Genomic DNA, 19,854 nt, shown 5'->3' on the forward strand with positions numbered 1-19,854 from the left:
TTTATCACAGAGATCACAGTGCAAAAATACTTGTTATATATCCTTTCAGGAATTTTCTTACAAATCCAGATGTATATTTAACAAACATGTACTCTTCTGCCCTGACCAGGTAGCTCAGCTGGTTAGAATGTAGTCCCGATACCCGATATGCCATGGTTGTGGGTTTGATCTCCAGTAAGGGCACATACAAGAAGCATCCGATGAATGCATAAATAAGTTAAACAACAAAATTGATATTTCTCAATCTCTCTCTCTCTCTCTCTCTCTCTCCTTCTCTCTCTCTCTAAAAATCAACTTTTAAAATTTTTTTTAAAAAGAGGACTCTTATAGACATAGCCTCATGCAACCTTGCCAAAGCACCATAGTTAAGAGTACAGGTCCCATGAGAGTGCTTGGGTTTGGGTCTCAGCTCTGTCAGTGACTAATAGGCTGACACTGGGCAAGTTTCTTGATGATTCTGCTGATGTGAATGTAGGTTTTGAGCAGAGAAGTGACAGGATCTAGTCCTGGATGGATTTGGTTGCCATCAGCCACGATCAGAAATCTGTAAATAAAAGAGGTTTGTCGTGGGAAGATCAGCAGTTCAATCTATTGGACGTCTGAGTGGAAACATCAAGTATGCAACTGGATTTTGATTTGGAGAAAGGAATGAATAGAGTCATGGGCCTATAGATATTTAGAGCTTTGAGACTGGATGAGATCAAGGGAGTAAATGTAGATGAGAAGAGCAAGGAGTAAGCCCTGGGGCACTCCAACACTAAGAGGTTAGAGAAGAGACACAAGGAAAGGGAATTTAAAATGTAATAAAGGGGGTGGTAGGTAATTCATGTGGGAAGAATGAACTAGTGCAGCTTCCTCAGGTTGCAAGGAACAGAGACACCAGAGTAGGTGAACTTAATGATCCGCATTTACTTTGAGTTGGCAGCAGCCACTCTGCCCCTGTGCTCAAACGTTCCAGCGTCTCTGCCTCTCCTGATCTCTATCAGTGTGGCTTATGGTCTCTGATATTCTTTACGTGTGTACCTTCTCTTTTCCTGTGAATAATGTTTGCTCTGTTCAGACTTGTTGCCTGTAATATATTTACTACCGCTTTCTCTTCACCCACTAGAAAGAATCAGGCTTCTTCCCCAACCCCAAGAGTAAAACTACTTTTATCAGCCTTACCAGGGATCTCCACTCAATTCCCAGTTCTCCTCTCGTCCTGTCAGCAGCCGTTGACCGAGTTGACCGCTGCTTCCTGCTTGAAACGATCTTTGCTTTGCCTCCAGCACACCACTTTCTCCTGGTTTTCCTCCTGGCTCTCACAGGCCACTATTTTTAGTCATTTGACCATTTCTCATTTTTCTAATTTCTAGATGCTGGGGTGCCCAAGCTCAGTCCTTGGAACCTTTCTCTTTCGTATACTTACTCCACTGGAGATCTCTTTTAACTTCATGAGTGTGAATACTATATTCTAAAGATTCTCTCTTGAACTTCAGGTTCATGTATCTAACTAACTAACGACATTGCCACTTATGTGTAAAATAGGCACCTGTAGAATACTGTATCATTATTGTTCAAAATATTCTTTGCCTTTCCCAGTCCTAGGGTTACATTTTACCCTGTTCTGTTGCTGCCAGGATTGGCCATGTGACTTGCTTTGTGGTCAATGACATGTAAATTGAAGTGACATGTGCCAGTTCTGAAAAGAAGCCTTAAGGGTCATCATGCAGCTCTACTTTGCTCTCTCTTCCGTCTGTTCTAACACCAGAAACATCCCTGCTCTTTCATTCTGAGTCATGGGATGAAGTCTGCATGGCCAGAGTCTACCTGCAAAGGACACAAATATGAGCAAGAAATAAATCTTTTTGTTTTAAGGCATTAAGACTTTTGGAGTTTTTTACTGAAAACAAAAACAAAACACACACACACAAAACAAACAAACAAAAACCCCTTAGTCTAAACAGACTGATTTAGTATCTCAATTTAATATACCCACAAAAGAATGCCTGGTCTTCCCTGCCCCAAGCTTGCTCTTTCAAGAGTTCCCTATTGTAGTAAACATTGGCTTCAACCTTCCAGTTTTCAGATTAAGAATCTTGGTGTTGCCCTTGATTACATTTGGCATCTCACACACGTGAACTAATAGACAAAAATGATAAAAATTTCGGTTGAATTACAGTCGATGAGGATGAGAGAGACAATAATCATAGTAAGTTAAATATGCAGTGTTTATAAGTACTTATATATAGTATTGCTATATAATAGGAAATATTTAAATTTAAAAATCTAGAATGTAATGGATACAATGGAAATAATAAAACAACGTAAAGGGGAAGGGAGTGTTGGGGGTGCAAGTGAGCAGGTAAACCGTGAGGGTGATCAGAGTTCATCTCACTGGGGAACAAGATTTGAATAAAGACTAGAAGGAGGTGAGAGGCATAATCTGCATGACTAATAGTAGAAAGTGTCCCAGGCAGAGGGACAGCCAGTGCAGAGGCCCAAATGTGGGACCGTGCCTGGCTGGCACAAGTAAGAAGAAGTCTCGTGTGGCAGGAGCAGAGAAAGTGATGAAAATATTGGTAGTAGCTGATGTCAAAATGCATAGAGGTGGGCAGATGGCATATAATGTGGAGACTTATGGGTCCTCATTGGTAAGTACTTGACCTTTTACTCTCATTGGGATAAGGAACCATTGGAGGGTGCCGAGCAGAGGAGTGACATTATTTGACTTACATTTTAAAAGAATCACTCTGGCTGAGTGATCATGTTGAGATTAGACAGTATTGAGAGTGGGAGGAAGGTTGGATGTAAAGAGGTTATGGAATAATTCACTGGTAATGGTGACTCAGTCAAGATTCACAGTAGTGATAAGATCAGATTCTGAATATACTCTAAAGAATTTCCTGAAGGACTGGATATGAAAAGTTAGAGAAGCATCAAATGTGATTTCAAAATGTTTGTCCTGAGTAGATGGCACAATGGAGTTTCCTTCAACTAAGATGGTAGCAGGTTTTGGAAGGAAAAGAGGAGCTCTCCCTATAGGAGCTCAGTTTCAGACATGATTTTAACATATTTATGGGGTGGTTGACAGGCATTTGATATTCAAGTCTGGAGTTCAAGAGAAATGTCTATACTAGAGATTTAAATTTGGGAGTCATTAGTATATACAGGCATTCCTCAAAGATATTGTGGGTTCAGTTCCAGGCCACCTCAATAAAGTGAATATCACAATAAAGCGAGTCACAGATCTTTTTTATTTCCCAGTGCATATAAAAGTTATGTTTATACTATACTGTAGTCTTAAATGTGCAATAGCATTATGTCTAAAAAATGTATATACTTTAATTTAAAAATACTATTGCTAAAAAATGTTAATCATCAACAGAGACTTCAGTGAGTCATAATCTTTTTGCTGGTGGAGGGTCTTACTTTCAATTTGTAAAAAATGAATGATCTGTGAAGTACATAAAGCGAAGTACAATAAAGCAAGGTATCCTGTATGTGGCATTTAAAACCAAAGACTGTGAGATCACCAAGAGATTGAGTGTAGCTAAAGAGGAGAGTCTTATCGTTGGATACATTAAATATGCACAGCTTTTTGTATTATTGAGAGAGAGAAAATGAAGACATTAGTGATGAGAGAGGTTTGGAAGAAGAGGAAGCAGCCAAGGAGACTAAGAAGGAACACCCATCAGGTAGAAAGAAAGCCAAAGAAGTGTGGTGTCCTGGACCAAGAGAATAAATATTTATCAAGGGGGAAAGAATGACCGTTACTGGAAAGATGACCACAAAGAAGTGGCCATTAGATTTGGTGGCATGGAGGTCATTGGTCACCTTAACAGAATAATTTGGGTGGAATGGTGGCAGTGAAAGGCTTCTAGTAGTGTGAGAAGAGAGGCAGGGAGGGATGGGAAGAGTACAGACAACTATTTGGGGGTGTCTGGTTGAAAAGAAGAACAGAGAAATGGGTCAGTAGTTATGGGGACAGCGAGGACAAATGAAGCTTTAATTATGTTTAAAGTTGGCTCTTAATAAATGCTTGCTACTGATAATAGTAATGTGACTTATTCTATATCCTATATTATTTTTAAATAAGATATCCTGATGTATCATTGGACATGCAACATTCATGGTTTTCTCCTGTCATGTTTTTAACCAAAAAAAGTAGCCAAAGAAATGAGAATGATGGATAAATTCCCCATTAAGTTTATAAGTTCATAGTCAGTAACTATGGAGTAAATACCAGCAAATAAAAAACTTGATCTCTAAAATTGAAAACATTTTCTAAAGTAATAACCAGATCATTAACTGCTTCAAGTTTATTCTGGTTAGCATGATACAGGATAAATGGCATTGCAAAAGCATAACCCCGTCTCTGTCTTGTGAGCACTAAAGCTTCTGTATTTAAATGAAAGTGAACCATCTGATCACTTAAATTGTTTAACACACCATCGCTACCTATTGGTAATAATCAGTAAGATTTACTGAGAGCTTTGTGCTGGGCTTTCAGGCTTTAGTTCTCACCATAATGTTTGCACCAAACATTATCATTCTCCTCATTTTATAGATGAAGAAACAGAAAGCCTCAGCACAGAAAGATGAATAGCTTAGCTCAAGTCTTCACAGATGGTAAGTTGTAGAGTTGTCTGACTCCAGAGCCTGCTCTGCAGCAGGGCTGCTGCTAGCCCGTATGGCGCTCTTATACAATTAGAAAACAGCACTCCATTTTGCAAGTAAAATTTAATTTGTTGTCATGAAACCCTAGCGGCTGTTCTCCAGGGGAGCTTGAGGAGCACCGCTTGAGGCAGCTCTGTCTATGTGCACATAACTGCCTATACTTTTGCTTTTTGCCACAGCAGGACACATACTCCAGACAATTTTCAAATACTCTGTGTTGCTCCTCCCACTTCCATGGTAGGCAATGATAACAGGTTCAAGGGTGGGGAATGGGAAGCAAGTCTTTGAAAGTGCCAGGTGAGAGGAGCAATTGCAGGTTTCATTAGAAATGAAGTCAGGACACGTGTAACTTGTGTAGGTGTGTGTGCCAGGATGTAGGTGGTCACATACACCTGAGGTGGGTTTTTGTAGGAGTCAGCTCACCGCTGCTCCAGAACTTGACCAGGAGGCCTGGAATCTCCCAGCCTGCCTGTGCTTTTACGTAAGTTAGTATTTGTCAGTGATGTGAAGTAGCACATTCTTATTTGTGCTGTTGTTGTACAGTGTGAAAACTGAACACTCCTATGCAGCAACCTTATTCCTAATCATTCTTTTGCTCGTTAGATAATCGTTAAGTGTCTACCTGCATGCAAAGCACTGTACCAGGCATTATGGGAAACTCAAAGACACCTGATCTGTTCTTTTTTTATCAAGGGACATAATTTATAACAGGAAAATATGTACATAAATAGTGTATATAACACAAGGTGATAAGTTTTACAAGTATTAAAAAGTGCTGTGTGAATTCAGAAAAAGAAATACTTTCTTCAGTTTGGTTAATTAAAGAAAACTATGTGAAGAAGGTAGCATTTGAGGAGTGGCTTGGATGTGCAGAGATGGAAACATTTCAAACAGAGGGAATAGCATGGATAAAAGCACATGTAAAGGTGTACTCAGTGCATGGAAATAGTGGGTACTTACATTGAACAAAGAAATGTACTGATTCTGAACCCTGCCATGGGCTCCTGAGGGACTGTGAAGCTATTGTTACTGCCCCCCAAACCACTGGCAAACTGAAAATGGAATGAAAAATGTCTCGAACACATACATACAACTTTTAATATGTAAATGCTTTTGATTAATACAATATGCATTCATTCAAAAAGAGTAGTGAATTTACTAATAGGACTTTGTTATGTATTTTCTAAATCGACAAATCCCAAGGGTCCAACGACTCTAACGAGCTAGTCTAAGAAAAATTTCAGTGTTAAAAAAAAAAAGTTCTGTGTTCAGAAACCCTGGTGGGTTCTGGAGTTGGATGAACCTTTCTCTGAACTGTCGCTATCAATGGTTAGTTGTGTTTAGTCCCGGACAAGTCTGAGTTTGTTTCTTCATCTCTGCAGTGTGCATTATAAAACCAACCTTATTTGTTTTAAGGATTAGAGAAATACATGCCACATTTTAGGTGTTCAGCAAAAGCCAAGTATTATGAGATGAAAAGCTGAGGTCAAATCGGAGTCCACCTTGAATACCAAGCTAAGGCGTTGGTACTTTTCTTTGGGCGCTGTAATGACGGAAGGGTTCTTGAGCGACGGGGGAATCAGGAGAGAAACTAGCCAGCAGGTTACTGCGGTGGAGCAGGTGAGGCACAACGGGGCTCAGGCAGGGAACTTCTGCGGCATTTCAGGCTATAAACCACAAGACTGCGCATTGCCTGTGCATGAGGAACGGGAGCCCAAGGCCGCGCTCTGAGTTAGGTGGTGCTGTTAACAACAACAAAAAGGAAACGCATGTGAAGTTCAGTATGCGACGTTTTCATTTTAAGCACCTAAAATTACTGGGCTGAAAATGAATTCAAAATGGTCTATGTTGAAAAGAAAGCTCTCGAAATTTTGTTCATTCTCTTAAGACCTACGAATTAAAAAAACCCAGCCACCCACCCACCTTTGTGTTAAGACAGCGGAACGCCCGCTGGGGGCCTTCTGCACTACAGGGGTTGGGGAAAGCGCGTCTAGGTCGCTAACAGGTTTCATGTGGCCGGGCGCTAGGGTGCGCTGGTGAGTCCCCACGACGCCGGGCGCGCTCCAGCGTCTCGGCCGACGTCCTGCGTCATTACCAAGGAGACGCAGGGGGCGGGGCTCCTCCCGATAGTGCCGTGGTGCGTACTCGCGCGCCCCCTCCTGGCCGCAGGCGTCGAGGCCACGCGCTGGCTCGGAGGCCCAGCGCCGGGTCGCCCTCCGCCTAGCGTCCGCCGGAATCGGCGCCTGCGCCCAACTCGGCTCCGCCCAGCGCCGAGCGAGGGGCGACGCCTCGAGGTGAAAGGGAGCAGGTGCGGGAGGCGGGCTCGGTGGAGGCCCGGCCGTCCCGGAGAAACCGAGGCTCTGGGCCGCGGGGGCAGGTGCGATGGCGGAGGAGCGCGGGAGCTGTAGCGGGAAATCAGATTCCTCCCTTGAGGCGGCGGCGACTGCGGAGTCGCGGGAGCGCGAAGACTACAGCAGCCAGTGCGTGTTCTGCCGGATCGCGAGGCGGGAGGAGCCGCGCACCCAGCTCCTGCACTGTGAGGTGGGCGGCGGGGTGTCCTCGCGGTGACGGCGGACCTGCCTCTCCTAGGGCGGGGAGTTTCTCCTGCGGTCTCTGGCCTCTCGGGGCGGAGGGAGCGAGATAAATAAAGCCAAGCGCTTTGGGCCGTCTCTCGGTGCCGAGGTATTTGGCGGAATTTATGGCCTCTGCTTTCATTACAGGCCCCCCTCCCCGCCTTTCTAAACACTGCTTTTTTGAGTTCTGCACACGCCAGTACTGATGCTGAGGAGAAAACGAGTAGGAAACTGATGGTAGTAATTGTGTAAAGTTTGTTGTTGTTGTTGTTAGAGTGACGGAAGAGGCTGGGGGTGGGGGTGGGGGGGGTGGGGCGGGGAGTAGATCCGAGGCCACAGGGCTCAGCAGCCGCCGATTCCCCGGAGGGCCCCGCGCCCGGCAGTGCCGTCCGCTGGACGGTGTGCACGTTATAAGGGCACGAGCTCTTGCCCGGATTTTTTAAAAAAACGCATCTGGTACACGCTTCCGTCGGTTCTACTGGCCTTGGAGAGAAACCAAAAGGGAACCCAGAGGTGGTTTTCTGTAGCTCACTGTACATTCATTCGTTAAATCCAAGCTGGGCTCCTCCCAGGCCCCGCTGCTGGAGGTTCGGCGGCGCGGCGAGGGGCAGCGCCGGGGAGGGGCAGTGGGCCGGGCGAGGGGCAGCTCCGGGGAGGGGCAGTGGGCCGGGCGAGGGGCAGCTCCGGGGAGGGGGAGTGGGCCGGGCGAGGGGGCAGCTCCGGGGAGGGGGAGTGGGCCGGGCGAGGGGCAGCTCCGGGGAGGGGGAGTGGGCCGGGCGAGGGGCAGCTCCGGGGAGGGGGAGTGGGCCGGGCGAGGGGCAGCTCCGGGGAGGGGGAGTGGGCCGGGCGAGAGGCAGCTCGGGGGAGGGGGAGTGGGCCGGGCGAGGGGCAGCTCCGGGGAGGGGGAGTGGGCCGGGCGAGGGGGCAGCTCCGGGGAGGGGGAGTGGGCCGGGCGAGGGGCAGCTCCGGGGAGGGGGAGTGGGCCGGGCGAGGGGGCAGCTCCGGGGAGGGGGAGTGGGCCGGGCGAGGGGGCAGCTCCGGGGAGGGGGAGTGGGCCGGGCGAGGGGCAGCTCCGGGGAGGGGGAGTGGGCCGGGCGAGGGGCAGCTCCGGGGAGGGGGAGTGGGCCGGGCGAGGGGGCAGTTCCGGGGAGGGGCAGTGGGCCGGGCGAGGGGCAGCGCCGGGGAGGGGGGAGTGGGCCGGGCCTGTGGGGGCCTCGGTGGGGCCTGAGGGGACCTCGGCCGGGCCTGTGGGGGCCGCGGCGGCCTGTGGGGGCTCGGCCGGGCCTGGGGGGACCTCGGTGGGGCCTGAGGGGGCCGCGGCCGGGCCTGGGGGGACCTCGGTGGGGCCTGAGGGGTCCTCGGTGGGGCCTGAGGGGGTTCGGCCGGGCCTGAGGGGGCCGCGGCCGGCCTGTGGGGACCTCGGCGGGGCCTGTGGGGACCTCGGCGGGGCCTGAGGGGGCCGCGGCGGCCTGAGGGCGCGCAGTTCTTCCGGACGCGCCGAGCCGGAGGGACGCGGGAGCTGACCCGGTGAGCGGACAGTGCCCGAGGTGGTTCGCGCGTGGGAGAGCCCGCGGGAGTTCAGGGCGGCTGGGCGTGGAGTCTGAGGAGAGGGGGAAACAAAGGGGGGGTTATTAAGGGTGTTGTAGGCCATTTCAGGGGTTTTAGCTTCCTCTGCAGTGAAGGGAAGCTCCACAGGGTTTAAAACCGGGCTGGGGGAAGGGGTTGAGTTTCCCGAAGGCCGTGGGTCTTCGGAAGGCCCTCCTGGCCCCTTCTGCGGGCCGGAGACCAGTCCCGAGGCGCGGAGCCGGGTGGGCGGCTCCGGAGTAAGAACGTGGCGGTGGGGGCGAAGGAAGGCGCGCCCGTTCAGGGTACTGAGGGGGTGAAGCCGGCGGGGCTTGCTGGTGGCCGAGATCGGTGGTTCTTTACTGGGCAGTTGCCGCCTGGGGACTTTGGCGGTGCCTGGGGACACTTTGGGTTGTAACCACTGTGAGGTCAGGGAGCGCTGCTGGCGCCTGATCGGAGAGGCCACGGCGAGGGGGCCTGCAGAGGCCTGAGGTCACCGATGGACGGGAGGGGCAGAGGAAAGGGCCTGAAGTGGGGACAGAGAAGGGACCGAGAAATAGAAGGGACGCCGGGAAAGCTCAGGAAAGGGAGCGTTGAGTCAGGAGGGGAACTGGCAGCAGCAGCAGCATGGAGAGGCCGTTAGATCCGCGCTGCCGGTCCCCAGATGCCTTCGCCTCCAGGCGCCCAGCTGCAGTGGCCGCCGAGGCGGAGGCAGGCCGAGGTGACTGAGGAGAACCTGGGGACGAAAAATTAGCAAATGCAGACAGCTTTGGACGGAAGCTTGGCGGTCCTGAGGAGGAGGGAACGCGGGTGACAACTGCAGGAGGGGCGAGGGGGCGAGGGGCCCTTTTTAAAGCAGTGAAGACGGGCGCGTGCGGGTCCTGATGGGAAGATGCCGGTGGAGAGGGGTCTGAACTGGCCGGGGGTTAGGGCGCCCCCTGGGGGAGAGGGAGCTCGGCCGCTCGCTCGTCACCCGGCGTGTGAGCGCCTGCCCTGCTCCGGGTGATTTGGAGGCGGTGGGATACAGCGGTAAGCAAAAAGCGCAGAAGTTCCTGTCCTCATGGGCACAGGCAATAAACAGTAAGCAAACTAGTAAGTGAAATACGTTGTTTATTAGGCGGTGAAAAATACTAGAGGAAGGGGATGCAGTTTTTAATTTTCGTCAGGAAAAGCTGCACTAAGAAGGTGCCATTTGAGCGAAAGCTTGAGGGAGGTGGAGGAGCTCATTACCTGGTTATGGAGAAGTGGAAAGTGAAGCAGCTTCTCGGGGGCCAGGAAAGAGGATCAGGGAAGCAAAGGTGGCTGTTCAGCGGTGAGGGTCCCCTGAGGTTGAAGACATTCAGTTGAACGCCTGCTCAGCTGTGTGATTCTTTTATCCCTCCAGCAGGTGGCCACACCCTGACCCTGGGTCAACACAACTGCCCACTGCGCTTTCACAGCACCCACTCTCATAACACAGTGCCCAATGTGTGGGCCCAGGGTCAGCCTCTGGCCATGTGGGTGTACCAAAGTGCAGTGGGACAAGGGTAAGAATTTTTGGCTGAGAGACTGGTTGACAGACCATGAAATCCATGTTGAGTAGGGGAAGGAAGAGACGGGAGACAGAATAAGGTGTCTGTCTACCTGCAAAGTAGGGATAAAAAACCACACAGCTAAGCACCTGTGAAACTGAGTGGTCCATAGAGTCAGACGGGACCCAACTCTGCCTTTTCATTCACTCTTACTAAATATAAAATTAGATTAACAAGAGGCAAAGTGAGTTTCTTAATTTTGCAGAGTTCAGTATTTCTTATTTTTAATCCTCACCTGAAGATGTTTTTATTGATTTTTAGAGAGAGAGGAAAAGGGAGAGAGAGAAACATTGATGGGATAGTTGTAATATAAGTACCATTTTCCTATCAGACTGAGATTTATGAACTTGAACTGAGATTTATGGTGTTTAAGACATGCCAGGCAGCATTAGGTAATTGTTTGTTGTTGTTAACCCTCACCCAAGGATATTTTTTCCATTGACTTTTAGAGAGAGTGGAAGGGAGAGTGGGAAGTGGGGAGGGGATGAGAGAGAGAGAGAGAGAAACATTGATGTGAGACACATCAATCGGTTGTCTCCCGCATGTGCCCTGACTGGGGCCAGGCATTGAACACGCAACCCAGGCACATGCCCTTGGCTGCAGTCGAACCCCTGACCCTTAAGTGTGTGGGCTGATGCTCTAAGCACTGAGCCACACTGGCCAGGGCATGTTAGGTAATTCTTTTAAAAGATTCACTAGCAAATGTTATGTTTTTTTCCTTTAGAATGAAGATCTAGTTTGCTTCAAAGATGTCAAACCAGCAGCACCTCACCATTATCTTGTAGTGCCAAAGAAGCATATTAGAAACTGCACAGATCTAAAGAAAGAGCAAATAGGACTCGGTAAGATGATGGCAGTATTCTTCACGGGTCTGTCATCTTGAATTGGCATCAGTGATGGCAGTGACAACTAAAAAGGAAAAGTCAGGGGGGGGCCTTGCCGGGAAGAAGGGGTCAACAGGGAAGAAAAGAGGACATTTGTAATACTTCCAACAATAAAGATAAATTCTTTTAAAAAAGTCTAGCTAGGTATTATGAAAAGGAGCATTATGATATTTTGAAACATACACTTGTGAAAAATTTCAAATATATACAAAAATAAAGAAAATAGTATAATCTCCATGTATTCATTGCTCAGCCTCAATATTTATTAACTCATGGCCAATTTTTTCCACCTGTTAATCTTCTACAGTGGATTTGAAGCAAATTCCAGATACCATGTTTTATGTGTCGTTGAGTTGGCTCCAACTCCTGGTGACTCTCTGAATGAGTGATGTGTATAGTGTCCTGTCCTCAGCAGCCCTGCTCAGCACCTCTAGACTCATGCCTATGCCTTCTTTTATGGAGTCAATCCAGCTCATATTTGGTCTTCCTCTGTTCCTGCTGCCTTCTTTTTCCCCTAGCATTGTTCTTTCAAAGAACCCTGCCCCCTCATGGTTTATTTAATCTTTAAAATCTCTAAAAAATAATTCCTTTTTATGTTTTTTAAATGTTTTTCTTGACTCTGAAAATGAAAGGTGCTATGAAAAATTATATACAAAAAAGTTATGATATAGCATATGAGCTCTATTGCCTGAGAGAGACCGTATTGGTACCTGCCTTGTAGTTTCCTGAGTAGATGAGATTTTAGTGATGAAGTTTTAGCCTCTGAAAAGGAGATTCTGAATTTTTTCTTCTTACAAGATTATCCTATGTTTTTCTACTCGTGATTTCTGTGACTTGTCAGTTATCATTTACTGAGATATTTTTAAGTTCATTTCCAATCTGCTTTGATATCCTTTGTCACCAGGGTTTGGGATTAGTTTGGTCAATACTTTTAGGTAGCTCGCAAGATAGATAAATTTAACTGTTTTGAAGGTGAATAAGAAATCTCTTTGATAGAAGATCTTGATGTGTGTAGTTCATTAGTATTTAGACTACTGAATTACCAGTATTTGAACGTGTGTTTTTTTTTTCTAGATAATGCAAGGCCCTTAGTCATCTGAAGTTCTATCAGTGTATTTCACACTCATTCCAACATGGAGGCCATTATACATGGCAATATTTAGTACCAGGCAACAGCCACCACCATAGCCTTAAGTACTGATATACTTTTATATTACTTTTTATACTGTTTTTCTTAAGGAGGGACAAATTTTCTTTTTCTAGCATTTCAATTATTTTTATTAAAAGTTTTTTTATAACTTGCAAATCAAATGTTACTAATTTTGAAATAGCATGGTGGGTATTTGGGACTTTATTATACTTATGCTGCTCTTTCTCATTTTGTGTACATTTTAATATTTCATTTTTCAACTTGATTTTATTTTTTTAAATTGTCTTTATTGTTGAGCGTATTACAGATGTCCCCCATTTTTCTTCCATTGCCCCCCTCAATCCAGTTCCTGCATCACCCCAGGCCTTCACCATACTATTGTGTCCATGGGCTATGCATATATGCATATAAGTTCTTAGGTTAATCTCTCCCCACCCACCCATCCACCCCTGCCTTCCCTCTGAGATTCGTCAGCCTGATTCATGCTTCTATGCCTTAGTTTATTTTGTTCATTAGATTCCACCTATAAGTGAGATCATGTGATACTTGTCTTTCTCTGCCTGGCTTATTTCGTTTAGCATAATACTCTCCAGGTCCATCCATGCTGTCTGAAAGAGTAAGAGATCCTTCTTTTTTATAGCTGCATAGTCCATGGTGTAAATGTACTACAGCTTTTTACCCACTCATCTACTGATGGGCACTTGGGCTGTTTCCAGATCTTATCTATTGTAAATAGTGCTGCTATGAACATAGGGGCACATATATTCTTTCTGATTGGTGTGTTAGGCTTCTTAGGATATATTCCTCGAAGTGGGATCACTGGGTCAAATGGCAGTTCCATTTTTAATTTTTTGAGGAAACTCCATACTTTTTTCCATAATGGTTGTACCAGTCTGCATTCCTGCCAGCGGTTTACTAGGCTTCTCTTTTCTCCACATCCTCGCCAGCACTTGTTTGTTGATTTATTGATGGTAGCCATTCTGGCAGGTGTGAGGTAACATCTCATTGTGGTTTTTTATTTGCACCTCTCTGATGATTAGTGACTTTGAGCATTTTTTCATATTTCTACCAGCTGTCTGTATGCCTTCTTTGAGAAGTGTCTATTTAGGTCTTCTGCCCATTTTTTAATTGGATTATTTGTCTTCCTCTTGTTGAGTTGTATGAATTCTTTATATATTTTGGAAATGAACCCCTTATCAGATGCATCATTGGCAAATATGTTCTCCAATATAGTGGGTTCCCTTTGCATTTTTTAAAAAAAATATGCTTTTATTGATTTCAGAGAGAGGAAGGGAAAGGGAGAGAGAGAGAAACATCAATGATGAGAGACTGTCATTGATCAGCTGCCTCCTACGTGGCCCCCTGACCAGGAATTAAACCATGACCACCTGATTCATAGGTCGATGCTCAACCTCTGAGTTGGCCAGGCTCTCTTTGCATTTTGAGGATGGTTTTTCTGGGCAGAAGCTTTTTAGTTTGATGTAGTCCCATTTGTTTATTTTTTCCTTTGTTTCTCTTGTCCTAGGAGGTGTATCTGAATGTGTCTTTTAATGTTTACCCATTTGATACATTTTTGACTAGGACCCTAAAAGTTAAAGATTAATGATACTTTAGTAAATTTAATGCCTCCTATAGTGTAATGTAGTTTCTTTCCTGTTTATAGTTGAGGACATGGTTGCTGTTGGAAAAACCATTCTTGAAAAGAATAATTTCACTGACTTCCAAAATGTGAGGTATGTATACTTCCATATAGAAACCAATATTCACAGTTGGTTTTCTGAAATGTCATTTCCTCGTGGAAGAGGAAAGCAGAGCTGGCAGAGTTTATACTTTAAATGCAGTTTTCCTGAAAGTGAGAGTATAGTTCATTGGTAGTTTAATTAAAAAAAGTGTTCCTCTCATGTCTAATGAAAAAAAATCTAAAAATCACCACTTATAATTTGGGTGGACAAGTATACTCCAGCAGTGGGTAGGCAGAATAGCTACAAGTCAACTTCCTTTGTTCAATATGTGCATTTCTATAAAATTGTATGTAAATCAAATTTCCTTAGAAAATATTTTATTTTGTGTGGTTTAAAAATACATTATTATACTTCTAGCATGAAATTAACTTGAATTCGCTCCCTGCTTAACTGAACTCTGGCACTTGTCAAAGTTTGAGCAAAAGCACAAAATGTTCAATTTGGCAACTGTTTTTTTGTTTGTTTTTAAATATTTCTGACTTCTCCTGTGTGACCAAAGCAGTACCAAGGCAGGTATAATGGAGATTACTTCTGACTCCTCTGAACTGAAATTCAGAGAAACCTGAATTCTAATGCTATCCAGGCTATTTGCTGTGTACTGTCTGTGTTACTTTAGACAAGTCTTTTAACCTCTCCAAGATAATACCTGCTCTGCCTACTTGTAGGTTCAGGTGAGACTGTGTGTGAAAATCCTCTGAAAACTGTTAAGCAATACCCAAGAGTGATAATAACAAGGAACAAATGGTATTTGATATCCTTTGGCCAAAAGCAGCACATTCCCTTCCTAACCATAGGAGTGCTTGCTTGTTATAAGAATGAACATTGGACTAAGAGTTAAGAGCCCTGAGTCTAAATTGTAACTGCCACTTTGTAGTGGCGGTCTCTTAAACTTTTTGGGTCTTGGCTTTCCCATCTTTAGGATGAAAGGGTTGAGTTTCTTCTAGCGTTAAGATTACTTGATCGTGTTTCGCATAGGGAAAACCTGGTTTCCTTTTCTAGGTAGTGGTGAAAACTTTTTAATGTGTTGTATATCTGACTTACATTGTCCTATATTGATACAATATAGCACTTCTCCTCTGCCTTCTTCCACTTAGACAGAATGGACTTGAAATACTATAAATTGATTTTTAAAAGGTTAAAATATTTTTAAAAATTTACTAGTCAAAGGTATTCTCTTATTTTGTAAAGCAAATGAATATGAATAATTGTAATCTAACTTTTCCTTATTAAACAAGAAACAAGTGTAAAGTTTTTTTAATGATATAATGCATTTCACTACTGAAATACTGGTTCCTAATGAAATGATTTACCGCTTTTATTAAAAGAGAAAGCTCGCCATCTACTGGCCATGTCTTGGGATAATGGAACCACACTTGAGTGCCCTGTAATTTTTTTAAAAAAGATTTATTGCAGAGGCATATATTAGGAGAATTAAAGCTTAGTATGGTAAAGACTGAAAGTGATAACACAGAATGCCACCTCAGAATTCATGAAGGCTGTATGGAGGCACAATATGCTGTTAGGCCTTCCTTGATGAAGAGTTTGTGTTACTGGGCACTTAAACGTGAAAAGAAGAGGAACTGTGTGAATACTTTGAAGTGTGTAAAGAAAAACAGTAAAAGAGATGTTTGAGTGGAAACCTACCTTAGGTAACCTGTGTTGGATCTCTGAGATTTATGTGTTTTAACATGAAAAAAATTAGCTTTAAACTATTGTAGAACTGATTTGTCAATTATCTCCTACCTTTCTGTTTTAGAATGGGTTTCCATGTGCCACCGTTCTGTTCCATTTCCCACTTGCACCTTCATGTTATAGCACCAGTCGATCATTTTAGCTTCCTGTCAAGATTGGTCTATAGAGCAGATTCCTACTGGTTTGTCACAGTAAGTGTTACTGTTGCACAAGCAGCATATAAAGTATTTTAACATTTCTGTCCTTTTCCTTGTAGCTTTTATTTTCTTGGAACAGCTTTCAGAAGCGTGATTGTCTATTTTAACATACTGCTTGCACATACCCAAAATAATATTTTTAACTTGGGGGGCTTTCCAGGTCACCAGATCTATAGGAAGAGAAGCTAAGGCTAAGTCTCTCTGTTCCAAGCAGAGGATGTGCTGTGGAAGAACCATGGCATTAATAGTGCAGAATCCAGAATCAAATCTGGATTCAATTCTGGTGTCATTAGTTACTTGAGGGACCATGTGCGAGTTACCTAAATTTTTTGAGGCCCAAGTTCTTTATCTGTTACCTGCATCTAGTACCTACCTCTATAGAATTTATAAAGAATTTATAATTTTGATTATAAAATTGAGTATAGAATTTATAAAATAATTTACATATAAAGCACTTAAAACTGTACCTTGCAAACAGTAAGTACTCAGTAAATGTTACCTGCAGCGTCTATCCTCATCAGCAACATTATTGTAGAAATTGAGATTTTCTCATTTTTGATAGTTTAAACCCCTTAAAAAAGGGCTACAATAGTAACATCAACTACCAGATGTGAGGTTGAAGCGTTGAGCTTAATAAATTGCAAAATTCTGCTTTGCTAGGACAAAAGTAGAATAGAATTCAGCTGCTTATAGACCTGTGGCCTGACAGTCAAGCCTTAGTTATTAAATGACTCTGTCCTTCCAGGCCACTGGACTAGTGATTTACCAGTCTCTTATTTTATGTGTCCATGATGATAAGATGACCAATAGTTGCTATATCTGAGTAATTTTTAAATTGCAAATTAAATAATTACCATTAATGCATATTATTATAGTCATAGTACATAAATTCAAAAGCATCTGATTTCTAGAAACTTCGTATTTCAAACTTATTCCTCTCTTTAACTTGGCTAGATGATTTAATTGAAATATATTTAAGAAATTTGTGTGTGTATGTGTGTGTGTGTATTTGAAATAAAATAGGAGATTTTGCAGGACAGTTGGTGTAGTCTCTAAAATATCAATGTGATAAAAGCGGGATTTTTTTTCTTACTTGCATTTCTAATTTCCTACATGAGCCAGGCTTTTATAGTAAAAATTAATTTGTAAATTACAGTGTAGGGAATATAGTCAATAATATTGAATTAACTATATATGGTCAGAAGGTTACTAGACTTATTGGGTTGAACACTTCCTAAGGTATATAAATGTCTAATCACTATGTTGTACACTTGAAGCTAATATAATATGTCCACTGTATTTGTAAAATGAAATTTTTTTAAAAAGAGGGAATTCTGACCCATGCTACAACATGGATGAACCTTGAGGACATTACACTAATGAAAATAAACCAAACAGTATATTATTCCACTTATATTTAGTTTTTCTTGTAAGATATTTTTAGGAGGAGAATTTGTATTATCCAGCGAATCTGCTGTGGTTTGTAGGATTATTTCACACCAGCTACAATATCTGGAATAAAAAATATGTTTTTTTAAATTACAGGCTGATTATTTGATTGAAAAACTAAAAGCATGAAAATGACAGCAGTGGAAGATTTGCTTATTCTTGGCTCAACATAAACTAATATTTTGGTCCCTTTTAAATCAAATTACAGTGGTAAGGTTTATTGGGTTTTATAAGAGGCTATTACTGGGTAGCCTTAAATCTTTTCTGAATGTCTGTTTCCTGAGATCTGTGATAGAGTTATATGAATCCTTTGTCATTGTCTTCTTTCTTTTAATGGTTACTGTCTAAGGTATAAGATACTATAGATAAAATTTCATTAAAACATTCTGTTAATCAAGAAGGGCTCTGTATTTTAAAAAAGTTCAAATATTTTCATTTCTCACTATTGCCAATTATAATAGTGATTTATTATGAAGAATAAACTGGTATAGAAAGTACTTTGTTGGAGTCTTTGTTACTATGAAAGAGAAAAAGAAATTAACTATCTCTTGACAGTTCCATGATTTTGCATATAATATTTCAAATTAAAGAGTACCATATTACACAGTGATCTCTGATCTTGATAGAATTTATATACATGTCACTTTTTACTCAGATTTCAGATGCTGGTTTTCACTTCTTGAAGCCTAGCATTTGTGTAATAAATTAATCCTGAAATCTATATAATATATATAATAATTTCTAACAGTGACTTTGCACTAACAATCAATTTGGCTATCTAAGGGAATTCACTGTAATGGAATTTTACACCTGTAAGAACATATGTGGGGAAGAAACATAAAATGGTTATATTAATTTATTAAAACTGGTAGAAACTCTTGCTTTATGGCTTGTTTAACTGTACCAAAGGATAATTAGAATTAAAAAGTGATAAGATCTAGCTTTTATCATGAAAAAGTCGTGGTTTGAAAGTAGAGACAGACTTGGATGAGAAAATTTATGTTAATAACATAATGTTAACTTTATTAACATATCACTTTATGAGACATATTTCTTTAGGAATTGTCTTTTGTTGCTAATCTAGAATAATAATGTCACTATGTGAATGAAGAGTAGTAGGTACTGAAAGCTAATCCTACATTGTTCCAGTCTATAATAGTGCTATGTACATGAACATAAGTGAATGTAGGATTAAAGTATTGATGTTAGGAATGTAAGAATTAAAATATTGATGTTAGAAATAGGTTAAAATGACTAGTTTTCTTATTTTTTGCATGATAATAAACATAGTTTTAAGTAATGAAATACTAATTGTTTAGTTAAAACATCTGAAATCAATATTGTTTAATTCTTTTATTTATTCATTCAGCAAATATTTGCTGAGCATTTAACGTGTATCCGTGTATCAGCCATTGCTAGGATCAGGAAATATAGAAGTGAGAAATTACTGCCTTCAATGGCTAATACAAGGATCAGACAAAACTAGTGATTATAGTTGAATGAATTAAGTGCTATAATGTCTACAGAAGAGGCTGTGGAGAGGGAAACACATTTGAGAGCAGGTGGCAATAGAATTGAGTATTTAAGATTCAATGTTAGGGAGGTGGATAGTGGAACTTAAGGTTGAGAGACCCAAATGTACTTTTTCTTGTGTTCTGCTTCCATTATTATTTACTTTACAATGGATATGGATGCCCAAATTCCGTTTTATTCACCGGAGGTGGAGAGAGGAATTTGGGAGTAGGGGTTATGGACTCTGAAAATCAGATTTACAAGTTTTTGAGCACTGTTTTGTTAAGCAGCTGCTGAGCACTTATACAGATTAGCAGCTACAAGTTTATATAAATCAGTTAAAATATGACCAGATACAGAAAAGGAATATTCAGCATGTGCACCATGTTGTACTATGTGAACTTGCAGTGATATAATTAACAACATTATGATAATGACATTTAGTGCTTATGGAATTTTCAGTGACTCATGAACCTTTTAAAAAATGTGATTAGCCAGTTGATTTTAATTTATATAGGTTTATACTTTCTCACAGTTTTTCTTCTTTGTTGGAAGATTCTTAGAACTTCACACTTTCAGTGCAGTTTTCTTTAACTTGTAAACATTAATAATGAAATTATTGCAATTAAAATTTACTCAGCCTTTTCAGTAGTTTAAGAATTTGGTACCTATAATGTTAGCTCAGCGCAAAGCTAATTCAAAACCTATCTTAAAATGTTTAAAGTAGTATCAAAAGCATTATTTATATAAGTTGTCATACTTGTTTGTAATCAAAGAATTGTAAAATTATTAATAATGAGCCATTTCAAACTGTACTTAGCTAAAAGAAGGCTAAATAAATGTGGAAAAATACTGTGTCAAA

At 42.5% G+C, this 19,854-nt stretch overlaps 1 protein-coding gene across 1 annotated transcript; it reads left to right on the top strand.

The window, feature by feature from the left end:
* Positions 1–6,815: 6,815 nt before the first annotated feature.
* On the top strand, positions 6,816–19,854 carry HINT3 (histidine triad nucleotide binding protein 3). Its single transcript, XM_081139850.1, has 5 exons — positions 6,816–7,200; positions 11,091–11,208; positions 14,064–14,133; positions 15,899–16,025; positions 17,577–19,854. The coding sequence occupies exons 1-5, from the start codon at positions 7,042–7,044 to the stop codon at positions 17,607–17,609; spliced, it is 507 nt and encodes a 168-aa protein (XP_080995976.1). The 5' UTR covers positions 6,816–7,041; the 3' UTR covers positions 17,610–19,854.

The sequence above is a fragment of the Miniopterus schreibersii genome, assembly GCF_964146895.1.
Source record: "Miniopterus schreibersii genome assembly, chromosome: 6".
In the NCBI taxonomy this organism is placed as follows: Eukaryota; Metazoa; Chordata; class Mammalia; order Chiroptera; family Miniopteridae; genus Miniopterus; species Miniopterus schreibersii.